Source organism: Callithrix jacchus, chromosome 1 (assembly GCF_049354715.1).
Source record: "Callithrix jacchus isolate 240 chromosome 1, calJac240_pri, whole genome shotgun sequence".
NCBI lineage: Eukaryota > Metazoa > Chordata > Mammalia > Primates > Cebidae > Callithrix > Callithrix jacchus.
This window is the reverse complement of record NC_133502.1, coordinates 93,037,784-93,063,737: the sequence shown is the minus strand read 5'-3', so window position 1 is coordinate 93,063,737 and position 25,954 is coordinate 93,037,784. Positions and strand designations below refer to the sequence as shown.

At 38.5% G+C, this 25,954-nt stretch overlaps 1 protein-coding gene across 4 annotated transcripts in view; it reads right to left on the bottom strand.

Annotated features, from left to right (window-relative positions):
- Positions 1-25,954, bottom strand: part of CEMIP2 (cell migration inducing hyaluronidase 2) — an 82,560-nt gene that overhangs the window by 35,707 nt on the left and 20,899 nt on the right. For all 4 annotated transcript variants that reach the window (XM_017973081.4, XM_078366632.1, XM_002742857.6 and 1 more), the window contains 10 exons: positions 23,668-23,808; positions 22,417-22,978; positions 17,209-17,378; positions 12,732-12,920; positions 10,416-10,585; positions 8,827-9,036; positions 8,176-8,381; positions 7,972-8,041; positions 4,415-4,543; positions 1,516-1,604 (listed from right to left, as the gene is read on the bottom strand). In XM_017973081.4, the coding sequence (XP_017828570.3) occupies positions 1,516-1,604; positions 4,415-4,543; positions 7,972-8,041; positions 8,176-8,381; positions 8,827-9,036; positions 10,416-10,585; positions 12,732-12,920; positions 17,209-17,378; positions 22,417-22,978; positions 23,668-23,808 (1,936 nt within the window). The remainder of the gene's footprint in view (positions 1-1,515; positions 1,605-4,414; positions 4,544-7,971; positions 8,042-8,175; positions 8,382-8,826; positions 9,037-10,415; positions 10,586-12,731; positions 12,921-17,208; positions 17,379-22,416; positions 22,979-23,667; positions 23,809-25,954) is intronic.

Below are 25,954 nucleotides of genomic sequence, written 5' to 3'. Positions count from 1 at the left end.
AGAAAGATTACCATTTTCATCATATCACATACATACACCTCGTAAGGAACTACTTAAGCCACTATGAGTAAATTATTTTATTGTAAAGTCTAATTAAAACATCAATGAACTCAAATATATTTATTCCTCTATACAAATATACATACACACATACACATTATTATACTTATACATAAATATATACACATAGATAAATAATTTTTTAAGGCCAGGAAGAGAACCTATTGTGTTTATGGATTTTTCTGGCAATGCTAAGCAAAAAGCACACTACTTTCTACCAATTATAATAAATCATATTACTTCTGCCCATTATAATAAACTCTTTAAAACTAAAAAAGCAGCATTAACCTTCTAGATAGAATTATTTGGCAGCTAATATTCTCTTCCTAGTTCATAATTTGTTGTCATCTATATTCTCTTTTTTCTTCTTAAGTATATCTCCTCTACTTTTTCTCTTCATTTGTTGATCAGCTTTTAGGTATCCAGTACTTTACTTTTTAAAACACCCACAGTTTCTGGTTTCTCAAAGCTATCTGATTATTGCATCACAATATTTCAGGCTCAACTTGCTGTTTGAGGAATTCTGATGAGTAATATAGCAACTAGATTTTCCCTAGTTTTCTTCTGATCTCATGTCTTATTATAAAGCATTGCAAGAATCTGCCTCACCCTGAAGTCAGCTCACCAACCTACGGTGTGCTCCCTACTTTATTCTCTGAAGAACAATCAGGCTTGGTATTCCTTTCCTAAGTGTCTATCAACAAAGTCTATTAAGTCTAACACCCTATCAGCTCCATAAACTGGTCAATCAACTTGAAGTATGGAAAATAATAATATGTACACAGTTTCTACTGAATATGACTTTAAGTCGCCATCTTTTCCAGAAAATTTTGTTTTCATCTGAGACATTTTATTTATTTTAGCTCACATATTGCATGTAAGAGAACTCTGCTGAAATGTTGATCCATATCTAACACGTTTTGTGATTACAAAACAAAGTAACCTAGAGCCTGGCTATGATGTAAATTTGAGGCTACGAAGGACTAAACTGGAACCAGCTTGCTCATCAAATTTGGGATCTTTCCTTTTGAAATATTAAATGCAGTGTTCATTTTGACCACGAAGAATATATTCTATATGGTTTGGTTTTTCAAAGATTAGACTAAACATCTTAGTTTAACTTATTTTTCAATGAATCATACTCCACACCAAATTTGGAAACTTTAACACATCTCCCCTTCTTCTTTCTCTTTCTCTTTCTGTAACTCTCTCTAGCATCTATGCATAGCAATGAAAAAGGAAAAAAACATCAACCTCTTTGGTATTTCTATAAGATAAAAGCCCAGTCATAGGACCTGGAATAACAGAATAAATGCTTTTCAAAAAATCCTTTTATGAACTTTTAAAACTTCATTTTAAATGTGTTACCAGAGAAAGAGCACAAATGAGCTCCAGTTGGAAAGTTTTGCTTTGGCAAGGTACAGCTTGAGTGTGACTTAAAAGAGCCAGATTTACCTTGCACTATTGTCCAAACAGAGGTATTCTCTTGGGTCAGCAGCACTAGAGTTGGTTGTTTTGACACCTTTGTCTATAAATAAGCCAGCCTGAAAAATATAAATAATTGACTGGAATGAATATGAATCCCAAATTACAACAACTTATACAATGACTCATGAAAACAGATTTAGCTTATCACTTCTACCAAAAAAAGTGGGGCAGGGTATAAATAGCAAAGGTACTATATTAATGGCCAGGCGTAGTGGCTCATGTCTGTAATCTTGGCACTTTGGGAAGCTGAGGTGGGTGGATCACCTGAGGTCAGCCTGGCCATCATGGTGAAACCCCATCTTTAAAAAAAAAAAAAGGCAGCTACTTTCCCAGATATTTTAAATAATTTTACTCATTAGTCATTCAACAAATACTTACTGTTAGGGGCAAGTATTACACATTAGTTAACAAGAAAAAAATATGTTCCTTGTTGTTGCTAACACAAACACTATCAATTAAATACATCATTACAATCCAACACGATAAGCATATGATAAAGGAAGGAGATGAGGCTTGGGCCGAAGAGAAAGGCATTTGGAGGAGGCCTCTTTTGTGGGTGGAGTCGGAAGGATTCAGGGAATGTCTCCTAAAAGAAGTGACACCTTAAAGCTGAAATAGGAAGGATGGAGAGATAATCCTGCAAAAGAATGGATTGGTGGCGCAGAGGAAAGGGTGGGAGGAAGGAGCTGAAGAACCAGAGAAAAGAACTCAAGGGAATAGTTTGTACAAAAGTCTGGAGATGACAGAGAGGATGGAATAGCCAAGAAGAAAAAAAACCTTGACAGATAAACAAAACTGTATGAAGGAAGGAAATACAAGGGAGAAGGCTAAAGAGGAGCAAACATCGATCATGTGGAATTGATGAGCTATAGAAGTCAGAACAATGGGAATTTAATAAATACATCATAACCAACTACAAGTTAAAGAAAAAAAACACTGTAGCTATAAAATGGATAATGGATTGAAAGAGGATTAAAAAAAAAAAAAGGAGGTAAATAAGGTAGGAGATGATTTCAGTAATCCAGAAGAGAAATAAAGCTGATCTAGACTTGTGGCCATCCTAATGGTGGGAAATAGATAAAGCACAATTTATTTACAAGGTAGAACTGATATCATTTTGTAATTGATAAAAGTCTGGAGGTGAGGGAAAGAAAGCAATAAAAGCTCATATATTTCTGATTTGGGCACAAGCTGAGTAGTAGTTTCGTTCACTGAAACAGACATATGGGAATAGGTCTGGATCTAAAAATAAGAATTTTAGTTTGAAACATGTTTTATTTATGTCCATAAGACATTCAAAGGATACTCAGTAGGCGTAGGGTAAGCATGACCAATCTGAACTAGTGCAGATTTGGAAGGCATCAGCATTTGAAGCCATAAGCGCTGGCGTGTGTGTGTGTGTGCATGCACATGTGGGTGTGTGCCTGTGTGTGCATGTAGCTATTTATGAGTTATTCCAAAATGGCATGTTTCTTTTTGAGTACTCCAAGAATTCAATCTCCTTTGGCTATGAAGTATTGCCCTGGACAGTCATTTCCAAATTTAACAAATTAACACCTAATCATCCACTCATGTTATTTAAATTTAATATTCTTATTGAGTCGATTACTACATGTTAAAAATTAATTAAAATGGTATAATTGGCTTTTTATTTACATTTACAATTAAGAAAATTTGAGCATTTCTGCTATGAAATGCTACTTTCATTAAATATTAACTATTCAGCTCACAAAAATCAGTTCTGTATAGTTTTTTCCTCAACTCTTCATCAAGTGAGTCTAAGCTCTTCAAACTGTAACACACACAGGTTTTTAAAGGGTTCTCTGAGTATCATAAATACAAAGTATTCCTTGAACCGTGGTGTGAGTCACATCAGGGTAAAGGATTTGGGCATTATACACGTAATGAAAACAAAGAGCCTTGTGAGCACTAAATGAGTCAAATTTCATGAAAAAACTGAAACTCCGAATGGCCTTTAGGTTACTTGATCTGTATCATTTTAAATCAGGTCAACTATTCTTAAGCAATATTTCACTATTTCTTTAATTAGTATTAAATGCCTAATAGGACACTCTAACAGCCACTGTGAATCAAAAGAAGAGATGAATTATGCTTATCAACCTCCAGAAGCATATTATTTAATGTGTACCTCCCTAGAAACAGGTAATGACATTAAAGATTGGAAAGAAGATGAGAGGGAGGAAGATATGAAGCAAGGGAAGAAACAAGAGAGAGGATGAGGACACATAAATCAAACCCACTACGTAATTATTTAGGTTACACGTGCATGTATGTGTTGTGTATACCTGTATGAGTAACAGGTATGTATAAATGGAATGCTCTATATACATCCTGAACAGGGAAGGGTTAGGTGTCTGTTTTTCACCACAAATTACTTACTCTGATGACAAGTTCGATCAAAAACTGACATTTCTCAGCTCTTATCTGCTATGGTTTGAATACATCCCCCCAAAACCATGTGTTGGAAACTTAATCCCCAACGCAAAAGTATTGGGAGGTGGTGCTTAATGGAGGTGTTTAGGTCATAGGGATTCACCCTCACAAATGGATTAATGCTGATTATAAAAGAGCTTGAGGCTACAAATTTGTTCTATTGCTCTCTCGCCTTCTCCTTGCCCTTCTGCCATGAATGACACAGCAAGAAGACCCTTACTAGATGCTGGCCCCTTGATCTTGGACTTCCTAGCCTTAAAAACTGTGAGCCAAATAAATTTCTGTTCATTATAAGTTAACCAGTCTGTGATATTCTACTATAGCAGCACAAAGTGGACTAAAATATAATCACAATAGTTCATCCTTTGCACTGTCTATCATATGTACTAATTGTTAAAATTCGGAAACCTACCTTAAAATTTGAATGGACTCTGTTGTTATAAAATATACCCAATGGAGTGAGTTCTGATTTTGCTAACAGCTGCAATCCACTGGATTCCCCAGTAGGTTCCTTGTGGAATAAATACCATATTCCAGCATCCTACAAATGAAAAGACAAGCCCATTAAAACCCTGATTTATAAAGATATCTATGAAACACTCTCATAAACTAACTGCTTCATAAGCAACTTTAATCTTTTTCACCCCAATTTTTCATTATTTCAGGTTCAGATTTGACTATAAAAAGTTATACACACATCTCAAAGTAGTTATACTATTTTTTTTTTTTTTTTTTGGAAAAGCAAATTTAATTTTGCTTGCAGGATTGGACAAAAGAGAAATAATTGGCTGGTATCAAAATTCACTTTCAAACTTTTCCATTATTATCTATGTTAAAAGTTACATAGGATTAAAACCCAGTCAGCTTTCCACGTGACCAGGACAGCACAGCCGTTAAGCAATATGGTTTTTATCTGTTTACCTCCAAACCTGTTCGATAGATGAGTCATGCCTATTAAACGACTGTCCACCAGCACGCAGAGTTCACTGACTTCTTTCAAACAAGTCTAATGCCCTTCCTGTCCCAAGGCAAATTTTTGCCAAAGGAAAAAAAAATCACCACATGTATGAATCAGGATGCTGTCTCAGGCTGGGCCCTGTCTGTTCAATTTCAATATTACTGACCTTAATAGGAACAGAACAGTTTAAAATTTGTCGACACTCAAAATGAAACATAAAAATGGAAATAAATGTTCTTAATTCCCATGACAATTCTTTATTTTACAACTCAATTAAAAATCAGCCCAATGTGAAGAACAACTTCACTTTATGGAACTTTGATTAAATAGCTTGCTAAAACTTAATAATATGGTGTAAAAAGACAGCACTAATTCAAATTCAGCACACATTTATTTAGTGCCTGCTATGTGCCAAGTGAACAGTAAGATTATTCTCAAATAATTCATAGTCTAGTAAGAAATATAGAGATAATTAAAATATAATGTATGTGATAAGTACCTATATTAACTGTAACAGAGTCCATGGGGGGAGAGACGAGAGAGGAATTATGGAAAGCAGACATATACCTACACACCAAAATGAATGCCATGTGTAACATTTTCCATGATAAAATTTTATTAACAGGTCTTAATAGAACAAACTACTCTGAAAAATGTTTGCTACCTCAACTCTTCTGGGCACAAAACAGACAAGTGGACGGGTAAGACCTAGAGGGTCAGAAGAAAACTCCATACCATAACCTGTAAGCTGAGGGCAGAGTGGACCATCCTAGGATGCAATGAATGGAGATGGTAGTGGGACGGGATAAGAGGGTAGCAGCTGCTTCCTGTTAAAACACTGTGGTGTCAACACAGGTAAAAGGAGCTTTGTAAAAGGCAGTGGAAAGGTACAATGAAAAAATGGTTTGATTTACTTTGGGAGGAAAAACCCTGCCCAAATTAGCTTTTACTGGAACAGTTTTTCTAGAGAGAAAATAAACAGCTCACAGAATAAAAAGGAAGAACATGCATGCAATGCTTTCTTCTTTTCTCACATGAGACACAGTAAGGGTAGCTGGCAGCCTCACCTTGTATTTTTCATGAACTCTTGGCAATCTGCTTTAATCTTCAAGCCCTGACTTCTAAAAAGAGCTAAAAGAAATCTTTGTTCTGGGTGTTGACTCGTAATGTCACATAGATCAGAAGATGGCTGTGCATCAACTTCTTGGTCATCTGTACTCAAAAACTCACTTTCCAATTAGAAACTCTGAGCACAAACCTCATACAGGCTCAATAAATATTTGATGAAAAATGAATGAATGAAAACCTAAAATGATCAAACGTCTGGGTCTCTGGCCTGTCAAATAAGAATCTTCAGTTGACAGGGACTTTCAGATTACATTTTATGTTTTTAAGGAAAATGACAGATATGAGTTCAAACCATCACCCACTGATGACTTTTTTCTTGTTATCTCAAATACTCCCTTCAACTAATCTTTTACTTCATCTTAGGAAACAATGCTAGGTATTTATTTTCTTTTAAAAACTTTAAATAGCCATGATGTATAAATACGAATATTTAGGTATCACTGTAAATTTCATATTTTTATTGCGATTTTTAATGCAATTATAATCTCAATAGCATAATATCTTAAAAGATTCATTTAGCATGGGAATGGTGGCTCATGCCTATAATCCTAACACTTTGGGAGGCTGAGGCAGGTGGATAGCTTAAGACCAGCAGTTCGAGACCAGTTTGGGCAACACAGCAAAACCTCATCTGTCTGTCTGTCTGTCTGTCTGTCTCTCTCTCTCTGTGTGTGTGTGTGTGTGTGTGCGCGTGCGCGCGCGCGCGCATGTGTGTGCATGTGTGGGTAAAATACAAAAATAAGCAGGTGTGGTGGTATGAGCCTGTAGTACCAGCTCCTCAAAGGCTGAAGTGGGAAGATGGCTTAAGCCCAGGAGGCAGAGGGTGCAGTAAGCCAAGGTTACACCACTGCACTCCAACCTGGGTGACAAGAGTAAGACCCTGTCTCAGGAGAAAAAAGAATCATTTAGCTTTTACATTAGAAGTTTTAATAATACTAAAACTCTCAATAATAAATACAAATTTCTCCAAACTTATCCAGGAGACATTTCTATTATCCAAAACATATCATTTATTCTCTTAAAAATTATTCTCGTGAGTCTTAATTCACGGCACATATATGAGTTTTGCTGCTTTCCCAAAGAAATGAGATTCCCACGTATATATAAAGCCTTACATTCAACAAAAGGGTGTACCCCCTAATCAGAGTGACAACTGTCACGGTATTCTCCAAGATAATCCATTCTCATTAAAAAAAAAGAAAAAAGCTAAGGTTTTTTGTGGTTTGTTGTTGTTTGTGTGTGTGTGTGTATTTTTATTGACACAGGGCCTCTCTCTACCACCCAGGCTGGAGTACAGTGAGTGGCACAATCTTGGCTCACAGCAGCCTCCACCTCCTGGGCTCAGGTATCCTCCCAACTCAGCCTCCTAAGCCGCTGGGGTGACAGCCATGTACCACCACACCTGGCTATTTTTTTTTTTTTTTGGTGGAGATGGGGTTTTGCCATGTTGCCCAGGCTGGTCTCAAACTCCTGAACTCAAGCAATCCACCCACCTTAGCCTCTCAAAGTGCTGGGATTACAAGCGTGAACCACTGTGCCCAACCTAAGCCTATTTTTATCAATACCCTGAAATTGAAATGATCAATTCCTTGACCACATATGACTTAAATGCCAGAAAGATTGGACCTGATACACCAAAAATACTCTTCTTTTCCCCCTTTGGTGCCTGTCTTATTAAACTCATAGATACTAATGGGCACAAAGGATTTAGGAGAAATAGAAGAACCGTCTCAACTATCCTGCTCTCAGCTAAACAAGTAGTACCAGAAAACAACATCATGCTTGGGTTACACTGGCACACATGACATCATATCCATATAAACCAGAATATTTATAAACAAGAAAAACATTAAAACATCTGAGGTCACGTTAACATTGCTTACCTGTGATCCTGCAGCTGCATTATTAATCAGATTATTGTTGGGATGAGCAATCCAGAAAGTCGAAACAGCCCTGCAAGGCATTTTTCAAGGTGATTTAAACATTCTTCATAAAAACTCCTGCCCACTAAAAACTTCCCCCAAAAACCTCTGCCCCAAAAGTCAAAGGCCTTGATGCATGGGTTTTTCTCTCTGCCAATTACTCACATACAGTCAGTAGCAGGCACAGGGATATAATTTCCAAACACTTTGTCTCGCATGGTGGTACACATGGAGTTGTTCCTATCAGTGGGCAGGAGAGTGCCTGGCTTGGTGAGGAGTCCCAGATTGTGGAACAAAGTATTTCTCTGTTCAATACCATCTTCCAAGAAGAAACAATGACCTAGTGTGTCAAATCCAATGGTGTCTTTTATCTGCAGAAATAAAAGTATATTAATGTCATTGGTAACAAAACTGATTGTGATTTAAGTGACAAGTGCTATCCAGTGTAGCACATTCAGTGCAAATTGAAAAAGAGGTCTGAACTTTAGCAGAATGGGCAAAGTGACATGTCAGGCTTAATTTATCTCTGAAGGGGACAATCTGCTTGGGTTCCACAGGGGCAAAAAATAAAAATAAACTGTAAATAAATAAATAATAAAACACAAAATATAAAATTGAATTAAATTTAAAAGAGGACACTCTGGGTGGTTGAAAAGGTAGGCTTCCTTCAGACAGAAAAATCGTGCAATGCTCAGAAAAGGCAGGATAGAGCAAGGTGTGTGGTGAAAGAGTTTACTTTTACAAAACTGAGAAGTCATGAGAATTAAAGAGTTAGCTATTTCAATAATATGGGTTGACTAATGTGAGGCTACTTACTAGCAAGCCATTTGTCCCATGCACACTGATGCACCTTGAGAAGCTATGATGAATAGACAGGCCATCCACAAATGTTGTGTGCCTGTATCCTCCTTTATAATCCACATCTCCACACAGGTGAAAATGAACAGGATACCGCCCCAGCTGCTGCTGACCCATGTGCTTCAATTCCACATAAGAAAGATGGACTGAAGTAAAATTTTTCTTTATCTGCAAGTCAAGGTACTAAAATCAAACTCATACTTTTCAGAATAGGGAACTAGCAAAAAAAAAAAAAAAAAATTGTTTCAACAGAAAACATCCAAAAGAGAATATGTATTAAAACATTTGATTTTCTTTTGCATCCTGTTTCCTGGATTCCCAGTTAATACTTTAGCAAATGCCTTCAATTAGGACCAAAATATTTGAACAAATCAAAATACTTTCGCAGAGATCATTATTGCAGCTTTCCTTTATTTGTTCAAATATTTTAGTCATTCCCAATCTCATCTTCCTCATTTAGATATCCTCCATCAGAGTCTGATAAATATTTATTTCTAAATCCTCCCCAGTGTTTTAGTTAGCACATAATATTGTTGGCTTAAGTTATTTTTAAAAATTCTTCTGTGATCCAAAGTTTGAGCACTCTCAATATTTTTAAACACTAGATTTTCAATGACAGTACTAAAAACAAATGAATAACACTGATCAACATTTCAAATCCTTGTAATAGGCTGCATACAGTGGCTCACACCTGTAATGCTAGCACTTTGGAAGGGCAAGATGGGCAGATTGCTTGAGCCCAGGAATTCAATACCAGACTGGGCAACATGGCAAAACCTTGTCTCAAAAAAAAAAAAAAAACACAAAAATAAGTCAGGTGTGGTAGTGTACACCAGTAGTCCCAGCTACTCGGCAGGGCTGAGGTGGGAGGATCACTTGATCCCAGGATATCGAGGCATAATCAGTCGTGATCATCCACTGTACTCCATCCTGGATGAGAGTGAGACTCTATCTCAAAAAAAAAAAAAAAAAAAATCCTTGTAACAGAAATGCTGCTTACAGCCACAGCCTACTCAATGCACAAAAAGTGATTTAACAATACATGTAGCCAAAATGCAGCCCAGAAGTCCAACAGATTAGTATATATTGATAGAACACTGCCTAGTATATAGTAACTACTCGTTTTTCCAGAACAAAAATTTGCATACAAAAAATATTTTACAGAAACATATTTTGCATGTGCTTGCTAGTATTGCTAACCCTTTGGTAATACTATGTTTTCTTTAAAAAAAAGTAACTGATGCTTTCAGAAATTGCATGCATGGATACCAACCTTCGTGGTTTTTTGTCTCTGTAATTGGTTCTTCCCAATATACTGATTTGACTCTCCATGGAACAGTTAAATAGTTTAACTAGAGGTCCAGGTCAACTAAATGAAGTCATAACAGTCTATTTTAATCATCTAAAACCTCCTCATTGTCATTTGAGAAACAAAACATGATTTGCTTCTAATATCCATTTATATCTCATTCCAAAACTTGACATTTTCTTCAAACATGTATTTAGCAACCAGGATTTCAAAGAAATCATCAAATCCTTTTGCCTACCATAACGTGTCCCCCAAAGGTATCATAATCAAAAACTTGGCACTGATTTTCTGCATAGCAGGAGTCCTCCACTTCTCCCTGGATCACAACATTCCGGGTAAGAATTCCAACCTCAGCTCTCATGTCCACACCGTCTATGATCTCACCCATGTGCAGGAACTGAGGGGTTTCTGGTTGACATGGTCAAGGGAAGAAAGAATGTTAGAACAAAGAAAACATGAAACTCACTTCAAAAAGACATTCTCTTCATTCCATAACCCCAAGATGATACTGACAACTTATCGTCAGCTCCCATTCTCTCACACCTCAGAATCAGAATCCCAGGACACAGTGATTTTAAAGATTATCTAGTCCAGTTCCTACCTACTGCCTGAACTCTCACTACTAACTGTCCTGCCAATTCTCAAACCCACACACTGACAGAGAGCTTGTTCCTTCCTGAAGCAGCTCAATCCTCCCTTCAACAGCACTAATAATCTGGAATCTGCCTAATGGTCCATAATCTTTCTCTCCAGTTTCCATCCATATGCTCTTTTTAGTCTCCTCCCCTAGGGCATAGGAAGAACCAAATGCATGGTAAGTCCATAAAACAAATGGCGTGCAGATATTAATATCAGGGCGTCGAACTGTTTATGCTTTTACCTGAAAGCTAAAGTAATCTGCAACTGGACATTAACAATAGAGAAACTATCCTCTTTTCTTTCCCATTTCTCTTTATTTCAGTATTATTATGCATTCTTTTAAATTCTCACAGTTACTGGAAGTGTAGAAGCACTTTAATAATGAGCTTTTCTCTGATGATCTTATTATACAAACTCAGGAAGGAAAAATGCACATAAATCATGGGAGGAGAGTTCATGAAGACTCATCATGTAGACTTGTTAATAAGAGTTGGAATTTCCCAAAAAAATTAATGCCAGATGGCACCATGGTTTTGGGGGTTTTTTGTTGGTGGTGGTGTTCTTATTTTGTTTATGCCCTGTATTATCAAGAAGGAAAAGTCCAATGTTGAATGAAGCACAGGGAAAAAGGGCCAAGTAAGCCAATCACTGTTTTTTTTTCCAAAGCAGAAATTTTTTCCTTAAATGTCAAAGCTCTACCTATTACTTTAAATTACTGAAAAACTAAATAAGCACTTACTGAACAGTTACTGTAAACTCATTTTTTATACCATATATGTATAATCTTGAGTTCAGAGGAAAAGCAACAGAATGAGTGAAATGCATAATGAATCCCATAAATGAAGCAATGTACAAAGGGACTGTGCCAAGTACCAGGCTCAAAATGAATGCCTGGTAAGAGTCAGGCACTGTTTTGATACGCAACTTATAGTAAGAATTTCTTTGTGTAGTAATTTTTTTTTTTTGAGGCAGAGTCTGGCTCTGCCACCCAGGCTGGAGCGCACTGGCATGATCTCAGCTTATTGCAACCTTGGCTTCCTGGGTTCAAGTGATTCTCCTGCCTCAGACTCCCCAGTAGCTGGGATTACAGGCATGTGCCACCACGCCCTGCTAAGTTTTTTTGTATTTTTAGTAGAGACGGAGTTTCACCATATGGGCCAGACTGGTCTCAAATGCCTGACCTAAAGTAATCCACCCACCTCAACCTCCCAAAGTGCTGGGATTACAGGTGTGAGCCACAGTGCCCAGCCAAAAAATGCAGTCTTATGGAAATACCTATTGATACATATTAATTCCATTTTAAATATTAGTGAGGTTTTTTTTTTTTGCTCATCCAATAGGCACTTGAAAACCATAAGATTTCTTTTAATTAAGAAAGACTTCTATTAATAAATGGATCTAGTTCATCATTGCGTTTACTATTATCTGATAATAGAAAACTAATACAAAAGAAAATGGAGGGGGGTGGCGGAAGGAAGAGCATCAGGAAAAATAGCTAATGCATGCTGCGCTTAACACTTAGGTGATAAGTTGATATGCAGCAAACCACCATGACACACGTTTCTCTATGTGACAAACCTACACATTATGCACATGTACCCCAGAACTTAAAATAATGGAAAAGACCTTGGAAAAATCAATGTATCTAGTTTACATCTCTCTTTTTTAATATATACAAAGAAATTGAAACAATATGCATCATTAGCAGCAAGAATATTGCTCAATAGCTATTTTTATCTAATATTCCCTAGAATCTAGTTTTCAATGCACTCCACCGGTATGACCTTAAATACTGATAACGGTGGTGTTGGTGAGGGTGGTGATGATGGTAGTGACTGAGAGGAAACAAGATCCCAGGAATTAAATCCCAAAAAAATAGTGTGTTTCCCAAGTAGTACTCTGAAGAGTTTAATACCTTTAACTTTGACCTGAAAACGGCTGCATTCGAAACAGGGAAGAAGAGTGAACTCCTCTGCTTGGTACATGGAATAGTCTGTGCTTGCGACCACAATCTGGTCTCCAGGTTTCCAGCTACTAACATCGTCTAGCAAATTTAACTTCACTCCATCTACAGCCTCTACCCGGAAACCTGAAAGAGCAACACCTAAACCAAAAAAAGAAAGAGAGTGATGCATTAACAGTACATTTTTTTCCTCTAAAATCAACCCTCACAGTGATTCGCAAATCAAAAGTTAAGGTAACCACATACAATTCGGCAAATTTTTACTCATGCTACCATATATCAGTCACTCTACAGGTATAAATAATAAAAGTATGAAAACGGAGGGATCTCTGCCCTCAAGAAAAGAGTGCTCCATGTACCGCTAGCCATGAAGGAACACAAGATGTCACCTTAGTAAACTATTATTTTATAAGTCTGAAGAAAGCTCTTGATCCCAAAATCTCTCACTGTATTTCAACTCAGTGCTACAACAGTTACAGTGACCCCAAACCATCCTGATATGTGACAAGTACATATATTCCAGCATAAGTTGTCAAGCAGAGGATAGGCCTGTAATAAATACCCAGTGCTTCAATTTGATCCAAGCACAGAAAAATAGATAGGGCATTAGCATACTAACAATCTTAATATTTAAGAATTTGTGGGCCAGGCGTGGTGGTTCACACCTGTAATCCCAGCACTTCAGGAGGCCAAGTCAAGGCAGGAGGATCACCTGAGCTCGGCAGTTCAAGACCAGCTTGGGCAACATAAAAAAAAACTGGCCGGGCACTGGTGGGGTGTGCCTATAGCCCCAGCTACTCTGAGCCAGGAAGGTTAAGGCTGCAGTGAGCTGTGTGATCAGACCACTGCATTCCAGCCTACAAGATAGAGCAAGACCCTCTCTCAAAAATAAGTAAATACGTAAAATAACAATTTGTGGCTGGGCATGGTGCCTCACACCTGTAATCCCAACACTTTGGGAGGCCAAGGCCAGCGGATGACTTAAGCCCAGGAGTTCAAGACCAGCCTGAGCCACAGAGTGAGACCCCATCTCTACAAAAAATTTTAAAAGTAACTGGGCGTGGTGGCACACACTTGTGTTTCCAGCTACTTGGGAGTCTGAGGTGGGACGATCACAGCACAGGAGTTTAAAGCTGCAGTGAGCCATGACTGTACCACTGCACTCCAGCCTAGGCAACAGAGCAAGATCATCTCTAAAAACAACACAAAATTCTGTCTCCGAAAACCCTTCATCTCTGTGCCTTTGCTCATGCTTTATTCTTCCTCTAAAATGTCCATTCTTCTTGACCAACCCACATACTGTCCTTCTATGAAGTTCAGGTGATTTTTTAAGGACTTTCCATCTTTGTTGGAAGCAGTCTCTCTGTCTCCAGTATTCTCTCGGTGTATTGCCTGGTATTGTTCATACCTTCCCAATGGCAGCACCGCTCACCTCCTTGGAATTTGCATCAGTGAAGGTAGCAGAGTACATTATTTACATATGCACTACTCTGTCTTGTTTGTGGATCCACGATGTCTGCTGAATGGATGAGTATGACAAATATGACCTGCAATGTGACCTGAGGTCACCTGGTGGTATCCCTGTCCAACTGAGCTCCTTTCCCAGGATGATGTAAATTATGTAATCTAATGACTACTCATTACTGATCTTTCCTAATGTCTCCTTTGAAAGTTAAAGTTAGGTCCCAATTAAGCAGACAAGAACTGAAAATCTAATCCAACTTCGTAACTTGGCTTCTTTTACGTGCTATCTGGTATAGAAATGCTTTCTGCTTCTTAACATTCATGATATAATCTGTTATAAACCAATAGCTGATTTAATGGAAATGTCTATGAAATAGATGGGAACTACTTCATAGCACTGATAGAGAAAGAAAACATGACATTTCAAAAGACAGCTGTTGAATAAATATCTGTACTTTTCTGTCATCCTTCTAATTAACAGGATGCTACCCTGACGTAGGAAGGCTGAGGTGGAAAGATTGCTTAAGCCCAGGAGGTCAAGGCTACAGTGAGTTGTGACTGTACTGCACTCCAGCCTGGAAGAGAACAGTGAGACCTTTCTCAAAAAAGAAAAGAAAAAAAAGCCTGTAACCTCAGCACTTTGGGAGGCCAAGGTGGGCACATCACCTGAAGTCAGGCGTTCAAGACCAGCCTGGCCAACATGGTGAAACCCTGTCTCTACTAAAAATACAAAAATTAGCTGGGCATGGTGACACATGCCTGTAGTCCCAGCTACTCAGGGGGCTGAAGCAGGAGAATCACTTGAACCCCAGCCTGGGTGACAGAGCAAGACTCTGTCTCAAAAAAAAAAAGAGAAGAAAAGTGACAGAACACTTTTACTTTGGAGAATTAAACGTGGGGAAATTTAAAGCAAGGAACAAGCAGCAATACGTAAATTCTTACAGTGTTTAAAAAAAATGTAAAGACATGGTCTCACCATGCTGCCCCATCCTAATCTTAAGTGATCCTCCCACTTCAGGCTCCCAAAGCTCTGAGATTGTAGGCATGAGCACTGGACCCAGCTCTTCCAACTATCCAGATCAAACTCAACCTGGGCAAGTCTTGGATTCTGTTTTTGTACTCTAATCTATCCTGCTTTTCTATTTCTATAAAGCACACAAAGAAAGTACCTGACAAATCTAAAATGTTTTCTGAATATGTTTCTTGTATCCAGATATTAAAGCCTATAAGATTTTATACAAATAATATTAATAATAGTAACTCTAACAATAAAAATGATAGCTAATAGTTGTTGGGACCTCACATGCATAATAAACTTTCATCAAAACATCCTGTGAGAGACAGGAGCCATTACATTTATTAGAGATGAAAAAACCAAAGATCAGGGAGTTTGAATAACAGCTAAATATGGTGGAGCCCCAAATTTAAAACTAATCTGATTCCAGAGCCCAGCTTCTTCCAAAGCCTCTGTATTATACTTTTCAAGAATCAAAACAAGCATATTAAGAACAAAGATAAAAAACTCACAGAGGCAAAAACAACCCCTACCCCAAATTTCACATTTTTACCAAAAAAATAAATTTCCCTAACAGCAATTAAGAAACATTCTCGCTGGGCACTGTGGCTCACTATAATCCTAAATCTTAGGGAGGCAGAGGCGGGAAGATAGCTTGAGCCCAGGAGTTTGAGACCTGCCTGGGCAACATAGCAAGATCCCATTCTCCACAAAAAGGAAAAAAAAAAAAAAAGAAACTTTCTTTTGTTCAGATAAAATTTCAGTAATGCATCCATGCCTATAATCACAGCACTTTGGGAAGCTGAAGTGGATGTACCACTTCAGGTCAGGAGTTGGAGACCAGCCTGGCCAACATGGTGAATGAAACTCTATCTATAACAGAAATTTTAAAAAACTAGCTAAGCATGGTGGCGCCCACCTGTAATCCCAGCTACTTGGGAAGCTGAGGCAGGAGAATTGCTTGAAATCAGGAGGCAGAGTGCATTGAGCCAAGATTGCTCCACTGCACTCCAGCCTGAGCAACAGAGCAAGACTCCATCTCAAAAATAAAAAAAAATAAAAAATTCAATAATGCTTTAAAAAAAGATAACTCCTAGACAAATAAATTTTGACTCGAAAGATCACTAGAATTTGTTTCTTTCTGTTAAACTTTTTTTAAGCCAGAAGGTTAGATGGGAAAGATTTGTATTACTCAGTAACTCATTTTTTCTTTCCTGTCTAAGATTATCTCCTATTAGCAATACCGAATGGAAAGCATAAAAGATTCTCTGATTCCTGAAGAAAACTTTCCATCTCTTCTAGAAATAGTCACTGAGAACATGAGACATGAACAATATCTTATGAGAGATAGCTAGATCGTACTGTTTCAGAAATGAGGAGTTATCACTAATATGGAAATGAAAATAACATTTCCTACATGGGAAACACTGACTAGCAATCTGTCAGTAATTATCCCGTCTAGAATATTACTGGAGGCAGTACCACTAAACTCCCCGAAATCCTCTTACAGGATAAAATTCCTGCTAAGAAATGCTTCTTACCCACCATCTATGCTTTTTGGCAGAGGCAAAGAAACAGCAGTCATCTTGGAGGCAGAAAGCTGGGGCTTTGCTCCAGCTTCCTCGTCCCTAATAGATCATCTCTTCACCCCAAGCCCAGAAGACTGTTCATCAGCTATCATTAGTGTTACTATATTTGGTGTGTGGCCCAAGATAATTCTTCTTCTAGCATGGCCCAAGGAACCCGAAAGATTGGACACCTCTGTTCTAAAAGATTACTGGATTTTGTTCTAAAAGGTTAAGTACAGTAGGAAAACTGTAAGTTTCAACTTCAACTAGTTGAGAAATCTAACCAGGTGACGGTTATCTGAACAAAATACTATTCTTAAAAAAAATAATCTGTCATAATACTTATCAGTGTCTCACAAGAGTATAATCTGTACTTGCCTACCTTCAATCCATTCACTATAAGCTGTCACAGAGAACTTCTGGCCATCCACGGTGTAAAATTCTCTCTGGGCAAGAGCCTTCCCACCACTGCTATGATTTTCATAGTTTCTCACAGATTCGTTGCAAGAAGTGCTTCCACCATCAATGACACCAACTAAAGCCCAAGCTTGCCTAGAAGGAAAAAGAACATGTGCATTTGATTATTTGTCATGGTATTCACAAAATCCCTGATAAAGATGTTATTACAGAGTGCTGTTTAATTCTCATATTTCATTCTTGTCCATCTCTAATGTTTTTTCCATATAAGTCTACAATTCCAAACCTTGACTGAAGTGACATCATAGAAGGAAATACACCTAGTTTTTAAATACTTGTTTGTCCAGCTTTGTAACAGGAGCAACACAGATTACTACAATTTCAATTAATCATTGACTTACTTCCTCAACACACATCCATATCACACATATCATTGGGCCATAAATCCATTTATTTTCTTTCTCTCTCTTTTTTTTTTTTTTGAAATATAGTCTCTGTCATCAGGCTGGAATGCAGTGACGTGATCTCAGCTAACTGAGACATCTGCCTCCCAGGTTCAAGCCATTCTCCTGCCTCAGCCTCCCAAGTGGCTGAGACTACAGGCACGCACCACCATGCCCAGCAAATTTTTGTATTTTTAGTAGAGACGTGGTTTCACCATGTTGACCAGGATGGTCTCAGTCTCTTGACCTCATGATTCGCCCACCTCAGGCTCCTAAAGTATGGGGATTACAGGCGTGAGCCACCACCCCTGGCTATTTTCTTTCTTTTAAAATGATTATCACCTGCTCTCTTTGAAACTATCCTTTCTATTAATACAATGTTCTCAAAAATCTAACTGCATGATAGAATTACCCAGGGAGTTTGAAAAGATATCAATGCTCAGATGCCATCTCAGATAAAGGGAATCATATTAATAACAGCAAAAGGTTGGGTCCCACATTTGTATTTTTTTTTACATAATAAATAAAAAAGAAAAAAATAATAATTTATTTTCATTTTTTGGAGACAGGGTCTCACTATGTTTTTAAAGTTCCCAGGTGACTTGAATGTGCAGTTATGCTTGAAAGCCACTGAGTTTGGGCAGTGGTTCTCAAACTTCAGTATGCATCCGGATCAACAGGAGAAGGGAAGGGTGTGCTGAATTCAATTGCTGGCCTTACTCTCTCAGTGTCTGAGGTAGGACCAGAGAATCTGCATTTCTAATGGGTTACCAACTTATGTTAATACTGCAGGTCAGGGCACCATGATTTGAAAACCCCTAAATCAGAGACTAGAGGTTAGCGTAGTAATCATCAACCTTCAATAGCCTGGGGGTCTTATCCTTCTTCCTGACATAATTGATCTAAGGTACACCCTGGGTGTCTCCTTCAAAAGTTTAAAAAGTCTCCACTTTAAAAACTCCTTGCAAACTGAGAGATTTCTTAACATTCCTAAATTAAATCAAAGCTGTAGAATCACTATCCAACAGATTTTAAATTTTTAAAACACCATTATTTCTCTTTTTTTTTTTTTTTTCTTTTTTTTGAGATGGAGTCTCACTCCTGTTGCCCAGGCTAGAGTACAATGGTGCGATCTTGGCTCACTGCAACCTCCACCTCCCAGGTGTAAGCGATTCTCCTGCCTCAGTCTCCTAAGCAGCTGGGATTACAGGTGCCCACCACCAGGCCCAGCTAATTTTTGTATATTTAACTTTTAGTAGAGACAGGGTTTCACCATGGTGGCCAGGCTGGTCTTGAACTCATGATCTCTGGTAATCTGACCACCTCAGCCTCCCAAAGTGTTGGGATTACAGGCTGAGCCACTGCACCTGGCCTGAAAACACCATTATTTCTGATACTAAATATCTGAGAGACGTGCTCAAACTTGTGACCAAAAGCAATCAAAGCAAAGGGATGATTTTTTAAACCCAGAAAATTTGCTTTAGAACTTCTGGTTTAAAACATGAAAAGAAAAATGTCAACTTCCTATTCTAGAAATAAAATAACAATTATAATCTGAGTCTGACAGATGGCTGGATATTCACAGATAAAAGCTAACCAAAGCATGCCTACACCCTTACGAATTCCACAGCCGCCTCTGTACGGATTAGCTACTCCTGGGACAACAGTGCTTTGTAGTTTTATTTATATCCCTTGATATAGCAGAAAGAATCAAATAAAGAATGTCTCAATGTATTATCTCCTATTGGAGAGAAGAAAAGAGAGGAAGGATATCAGAGGCTTCCTTTCTTTACCAGATCTGCCTCAGCAACTATGAAACAATGTTCTTTCTCTCCTACTGACATTATCTCCAAAACACTCCTACTTCCCTCCTCCACTTGAGGGAAAATTTCAATGCCCCAGAACATTATCTTCAAAGGCCTATGTGTTTATGTACATTGGGAGATAATGTCTATGCAAAGGAACGCTGGCAAAAGATCACAACTATAATTCCTCTATGAAATCAAGGGTGATATTTTAAAAGGAATTGAGAAACCAGTAGGGAGAGGAACCTAAGAATGTCAAAATAGTCACAGCTAATGATCATGCAAATCTAGAAACAATAACAGCAGGAAGAAATAGAAGTTGTAATCCCTGGCATTACTGGATAATGAAACAAAGTAGTAGTTCTCCAACTTGGAAAGAATCATGCTTCCACTCCTAAGTCCATAAATTATAGAAATATATGCACATGTACATCAAGAGATGGATGGATCAAGGAACATCTGGGGAAGCAATTTTATACAGGTCCAAACCGGAAAGCCACTCAGATGGCCACCAATAAATAAAGTGTGGTATATTCATACAACAGAAAATAAACAACAATGAAAACGAACCTCAGCCAGGCACATGACTCATGCCTGTAATTGCAGCAATTTGGGAGGCTGAGACGGGAGGATCACTTGAGGCCAGGAGTTTGAGACAAGCCTGGTCAACAGAGTGAGACCCCTCACTCTATTTATAATTTAAAAAAGAAAAGAAAATGAGCCAGCACTATATGCAACAATGTGAATAGCATTCAATAACATAACACTGCACAAAGAAGCCGACACAAAATATGATATATTGTCTGCTTCCATTTATATGAAGTTGAAAAACAGGCAAGCTGAAACTTTAGTAGATCCCACAAATTCAGGAGCATGGCTCCCTTTGGTGGGAAAGAGAGTGATTACTGTATAGCAGAGGGAGGAAGGGAACTTCTGGGCTGCTGGCAATGTCCTATTTCTTGACCTGGGTGGTGGCTACACAGGCATCACACTGTGGCAATTCATTAAGCTCTACCTTCTTATTTTTTGCACTTTTTTGTATCATATTTCAAAAATAAAAAGCAAAACAAAAAAAAGCAACCCTTTGAGGTTTTGCACATGGAATTTCTTCGGTCTGAAAAAGCTTCCTTCTCTGCTGTCTACACAGCACTCCTGAATTCCCTTCAGGTCTCCTGCCTTTGGGGAGCCTGCACCGATTCGCTAGGCCAATGCAGAGGCTCTTTCTATTAATACTTATGTTCCCATTACACCCTGTAACTGCAGCGTGTCTCACTGCAGTGCATGATCATCATCTATTTGGGTCTGTTTGTCCACTGGATTAAATGAGGGCTCTGAGACAGTATCCTTTCATCTAAGCATCCATGGGCATCCAGCACTTAGCATCTCCTAAATATCTCCTATGTGAATAAAAGGCGTTTCTAAAATGTTAGACTGTTTTTCTTCACTAATTTTTGTCTTTCTATAGCCTTCTCTAGAATTGCTGTAGGTAATATCCCATTCTAACAATTTACTATCAAAGGAAAAAATAGTGCCTAGATCATTCTGGCATGTGGGTTTTGAGGTCCTCTTACTTTTTCCACCATAGATATTCCCTGACTTTACTAAGAACATTCAGCAGAACTAAAAACTTCTGTTTTTTAAATGAAATGTTAGGCCAGCTACTTCCCATAGACTCAGAACTGCATTAGCAAATCACAGTTAATTAGAATACGGCACAAGAAGGCTGGGTGTGGTGGTTCATGCCTATAAAACCAATGTTTTGGGAGGCTGAGGCAGGAGGATCACTTGAGCAAAGGAGTTGGAGACCAGCCTAGGCAACAAAATGAGACCCATATCCTCATAAAGTTTAAAAATTAGACAGGGGTGGTGGCAATTGCTTGTAGTCTCAGCTACTTGGGAGGCTGAGATGGAAGGATGGCTGGAGCCCAGGAGGTGGAGGCTGCGGTGAGCTGCATCCGCACCGCTACACTCCAGCTTGGGCAACAGAGCAAGACTCTGTCTCTAAAAATAAAAAATAAAAAGAACAGGGTACATTAACCATAAATAGCAGAAATGAATTTTGCTATCTGGATGAATTTCCTAGCCCTCTTAACTTTTTCCTTCCTCACATATGCCAGGGGTCTATATACCTGTGCCAATCAAACAAGCAGATTCAAATCAGCATGCAAAGGAGTCCAAAACAACAAAACTGTATATTCCACCCCATAGGCTTAAGAAAGGTTTAGGGCCGGGCGCGGTGGCTCAAGCCTGTAATCCCAGCACTTTGGGAGGCCGAGGCGGGTGGATCACGAGGTCAAGAGATCGAGACCATCCTGGTCAACATGGTGAAACCCCGTCTCTACTAAAAATTACAAAAAATTAGCTGGGCATGGTGGCGCGTGCCTGTAATCCCAGCTACTCAGGAGGCTGAGGCAGGAGAATTGCCTGAACCCAGGGGGCGGAGGTTGCGGTGAGCCGAGATCGCGCCATTGCACTCCAACCTGGGTAACAAGAGCGAAACTCCGTCTCAAAAAAAAAGAAAGGTTTAGAACTCAGCATGAAATTCTGCCCTAACCTTTGAACTCATAAGTTGCCTCAATTAGCCAGAGTTTCATATGATCTTCAGAAGGTAATGAAAGGAGGAAGTCTCTTCAGGGGCAAATTGTCCTTAAATTGCCTGACTGTTTTTCAGTACCTCATTTCTGTTCTCAGCTTTTCACTAGCCTGGCACTCCCGTTCACAAAGGGCTTCATAAACGAAAGCCAAGAAAAACAGCTTCCATATACAGTGTCCTATCCTCCAGCCCCATGTCTCAAAGCTATCAGGCATACAAATCGTAGTGGGCCTTCTGATGCCTGAGTCCGGCTGCAGCTTCTCTCCCCAGCCTCGCTCTCCTCTCACACAGACGCAGACTCTAACACGGATCTGGGAAGAAGGTGCTCCTACCTGTAGCCCAGTCCTTGGATCAGTTCACTCCCCAACCGGTCCTGGATCATCTGGATGGTTCCTTGTAAGAGGCTTTTAGCGGCTGAATCCCCAACAGCTATGGCAACAATCCGACCTGGATCCTGGAACCTCAGAAACTCCTGAAGTCGCCTGCTCTCATTGTGGTATTCATGGGTATCAAACTTCTCACTTTCCAAAATTTTGGCTGTGTCTTGGTCAATGACCCTCACATTGAGGCCCCGGGAAAAGTCCTTTTCAAAGGTGTAGGACCCAAAGGGCAAGCCTGAGGAATTCAGGGTCTTTGCCAACAACGTCCATGATGTCTTCTGTGCTCCGTGTAACTCCAGTGTCCCACCAGCTTCCACACCAATAAACTTTTTGCCAAATGTTGGCATACTTTCACCTTCATCTGACTTGCCATACAAGGCAATTGTCGCTTTGGATTTATAGCGGCATTTTTCTGCTCCAATATGAAGCGCCCCACCATCCTGGATCAGGATGTAACGAGTCCTCAAAGTAATATTTCTGGATCCATCTTTATTGTCCCCAAATACAAGCAGTCCTGCAGGGAACATCACCCCTGTAAGCCAACTTCTAAATCATCTTTCTGAGATACAAGGAAATAGATTTCACCTTAAGGTAAAATACACTTCCGCAATTAAGTCAGAAAAAAGAATTCACTAAGAGTCTGCTTAGAAAACCAAAGGGAAAAGTGAAGAGTTCATATCTTAATATACTCTCAATGCCCATGACTGTGAATTTCAATCTATTCACTTTAGAGGTTAAATAATTTCTCTTAAAAATATCTAAGAGCCAGTCGGCTCTGTGGTACAACGGATAGCACATTGGTCTTCCAGCTGAGCTTGGTGTGGTCATTCAAAAAATATCTAAGAGCCTACAAACCTGAATCTTATTTTTGTATGTTTACTAATGTTAACTTTCTCATCACTGTCAGAATTGTAACAAAAATTTAGCTTTGACAGATCACCTCTGTGGTACTGTTTCCTTGTCTATAAATCAGGGGTCTTGATTTGAATGATATCTAAGGTCTAAGCTCTTAAATTCTATGGTGTTCATCTCTGGATAAACTCTCTAGCTTTATCTCAGGAACTTTCCAAATCTCCATGGTTAGAGTAATACCACAAACTAAAGGCTATTCTGCCTAACAATAGTTTTCTACACAAGAAACATCAACTATCCCCCACATTAAAGAGCAACCTTCAGTTCCCATAGGAAAGAACCATTACCTACCTCCATCCTGAATGACTATAGAATGCACGGTAGCGTCTGAGGTCAGACGGAGCATATCTCCCTCCTTGATAACAACTTGCTTTGCAGAATCTTGTCCTGGATCCCAGTTCCTGAGACGAGGATTTTGATCTGGGCAATTTTCTATAAACACATTAATAGTCCATCCAACCCATTAGAATGCAAGAATAGTATAGCCAAATCTAAGCACTACCATTATTTACTGCAGAGCTGTAAGAAATATGCTAACATATTTTGATTTTCTGCCAGTAGAATGGAAATCCTACCCCTTTCCACTAGCAGAGAACCATCTTACTCTTTAATTTCTCAACACATTTCCATTTTAAAGCATTACTGCAAAACTAAATTGCTAGCGTCTAGTTCAGGACAAACTTCACGGAAAAAAAAAAAGAGTTCTCCTGAATAATCTACTCTGGAAATAAACCAATAGAAAGAGGCAAAATTATAAATTGTCCTGGGATTCACACTAGAAAGCTGTTTTAGAAAATATGCTCGCAACATCCTGGTAAAAGTGAAAATCGCTAAATAATACATTTATCAGGTCTTCATAAGTTCCTTCCCGTACACAGTAAATAATGAAGTAGGTATTAACAGAATGTCTCTCCAAGACTGAGAAATATCACTATCTTCAGCCACGTGCACTCTCCCAACAAAATGAAAGAGGCAAGTGGCTAACGGCATAACTTCTATTTTCAGAGATGAGGAAATTTCAGGTTAGAGAAGCCAAAGATTACTTAGAAACCTGAGTGATATACACGTTTCCCCTTTTAGAAAATGAGATTCTTTACTTGTAGTGTTCCTTTACTGGAATTAGAACCTGGCTCTTGAATAGGTATTATAATAATAAAAATATAAAAGTAATTAAAATAGCCGTAGCTATTTAATGCATGACACCTTTAATGTCTGCCATAATTTTGAAGAGGTGAGAAAATAATCATATCTTCAATTTTGATCAACTAATGCTCAAGTATTTGTGGAATATCAATTTATCCACTCTGTACCCAATATTTTAAAATTTATAAAGCATAGAATCAGCTCACATTTCCTCAGAGTTTATATTCAAGCTTTGGAGAAAAAAACACCAAGTATGAAAAAATGAAATGCTGAACAATATGGTAGTGACTTGAGGTTCAAAAGACTTCAGGCAAAGGAGGCATGGGGCTAGAGTAACTGAAGCAGCTTCATGAACAGGTGACCCAAGACCTGGGCATCAAAGGATTTAAATAAGAGGGTCAGAGAACACTAGTAATACAAGTATCCCTTGTGATCCAAGTAGTCCATTTGGTTGCTCAGTTAGAATTCCAAGATGGCTGTATTTAAACTGAGCAAAGGTAGGAATGAGCAAGATATGCTTGAAAACCATATGAAGAAATTCCTTTCATTAAGTGGAAAGTTTATGTTAAGGAATAACATGAGAAAAAATAGAGAAGTGGGGTGCCGCACAGAGATATTGTTCTATGCAGAAAAAAAAAAAAGATTCCTCATTTTGAACTTGTGTAACACTAATGCAAACATCTTCCTGTTTCTGAGATCTTACGATGCCCTAGATTTATGCTTTCTCTTTAAGGTGACATTAACCACAGCTAAAATTAGTCTCGTCAGTTATATCCCTGGCAATTATTTCATGGCATTTAGTTTTCTCACAGTTTCATAACTGTTGATATTTAATGCTTCTGATAAGTCAATGAGTATACTATTACACTAAAAACAATCTTTAAGCTTCTCTTCCCATCAAAGAAACAAAAAAAAAAACTCTTAAATTTGTTTTGACTTAATAATAAGGATTCCTTGAACTTTTCTTCTACTTCCCTCTTTCCATAAAACATCTACGTGAAATTCTCCATAGTGTTATAATAAGCACTGTACCCAGCTACAAAGAAGGAAATCCAGTCTTTTGAGATCTGGAGCCTACTTCAATGGTTATATAATTTCTCTTAATTGTTTATAATTATTCCTCAGGAGAGCATGCTTCATTAGAACCATCACCAAAAATTCCAGTCTATTTCTTTCCAGTAAAATGCACTTAATGAGAATATCTGTGGTCTGTACTAAGCACTGAAAAATAGCTCAGCCAGCCCCACCTTCCCAGCTACCCACTTGCAGAGCAGTGAGTTGTATTATCAAAGTTATGTAATGGCAATAACCAGTCAGGCTGTCCCTGAAATATTTCAGCATACCAGATCTTTCCACCGATGATCTGCACTTATATTGCCAAAATGTGAAGCTAAAGAACATTGATTCAAGGAACCACATCAGCAATGCCCTGTTT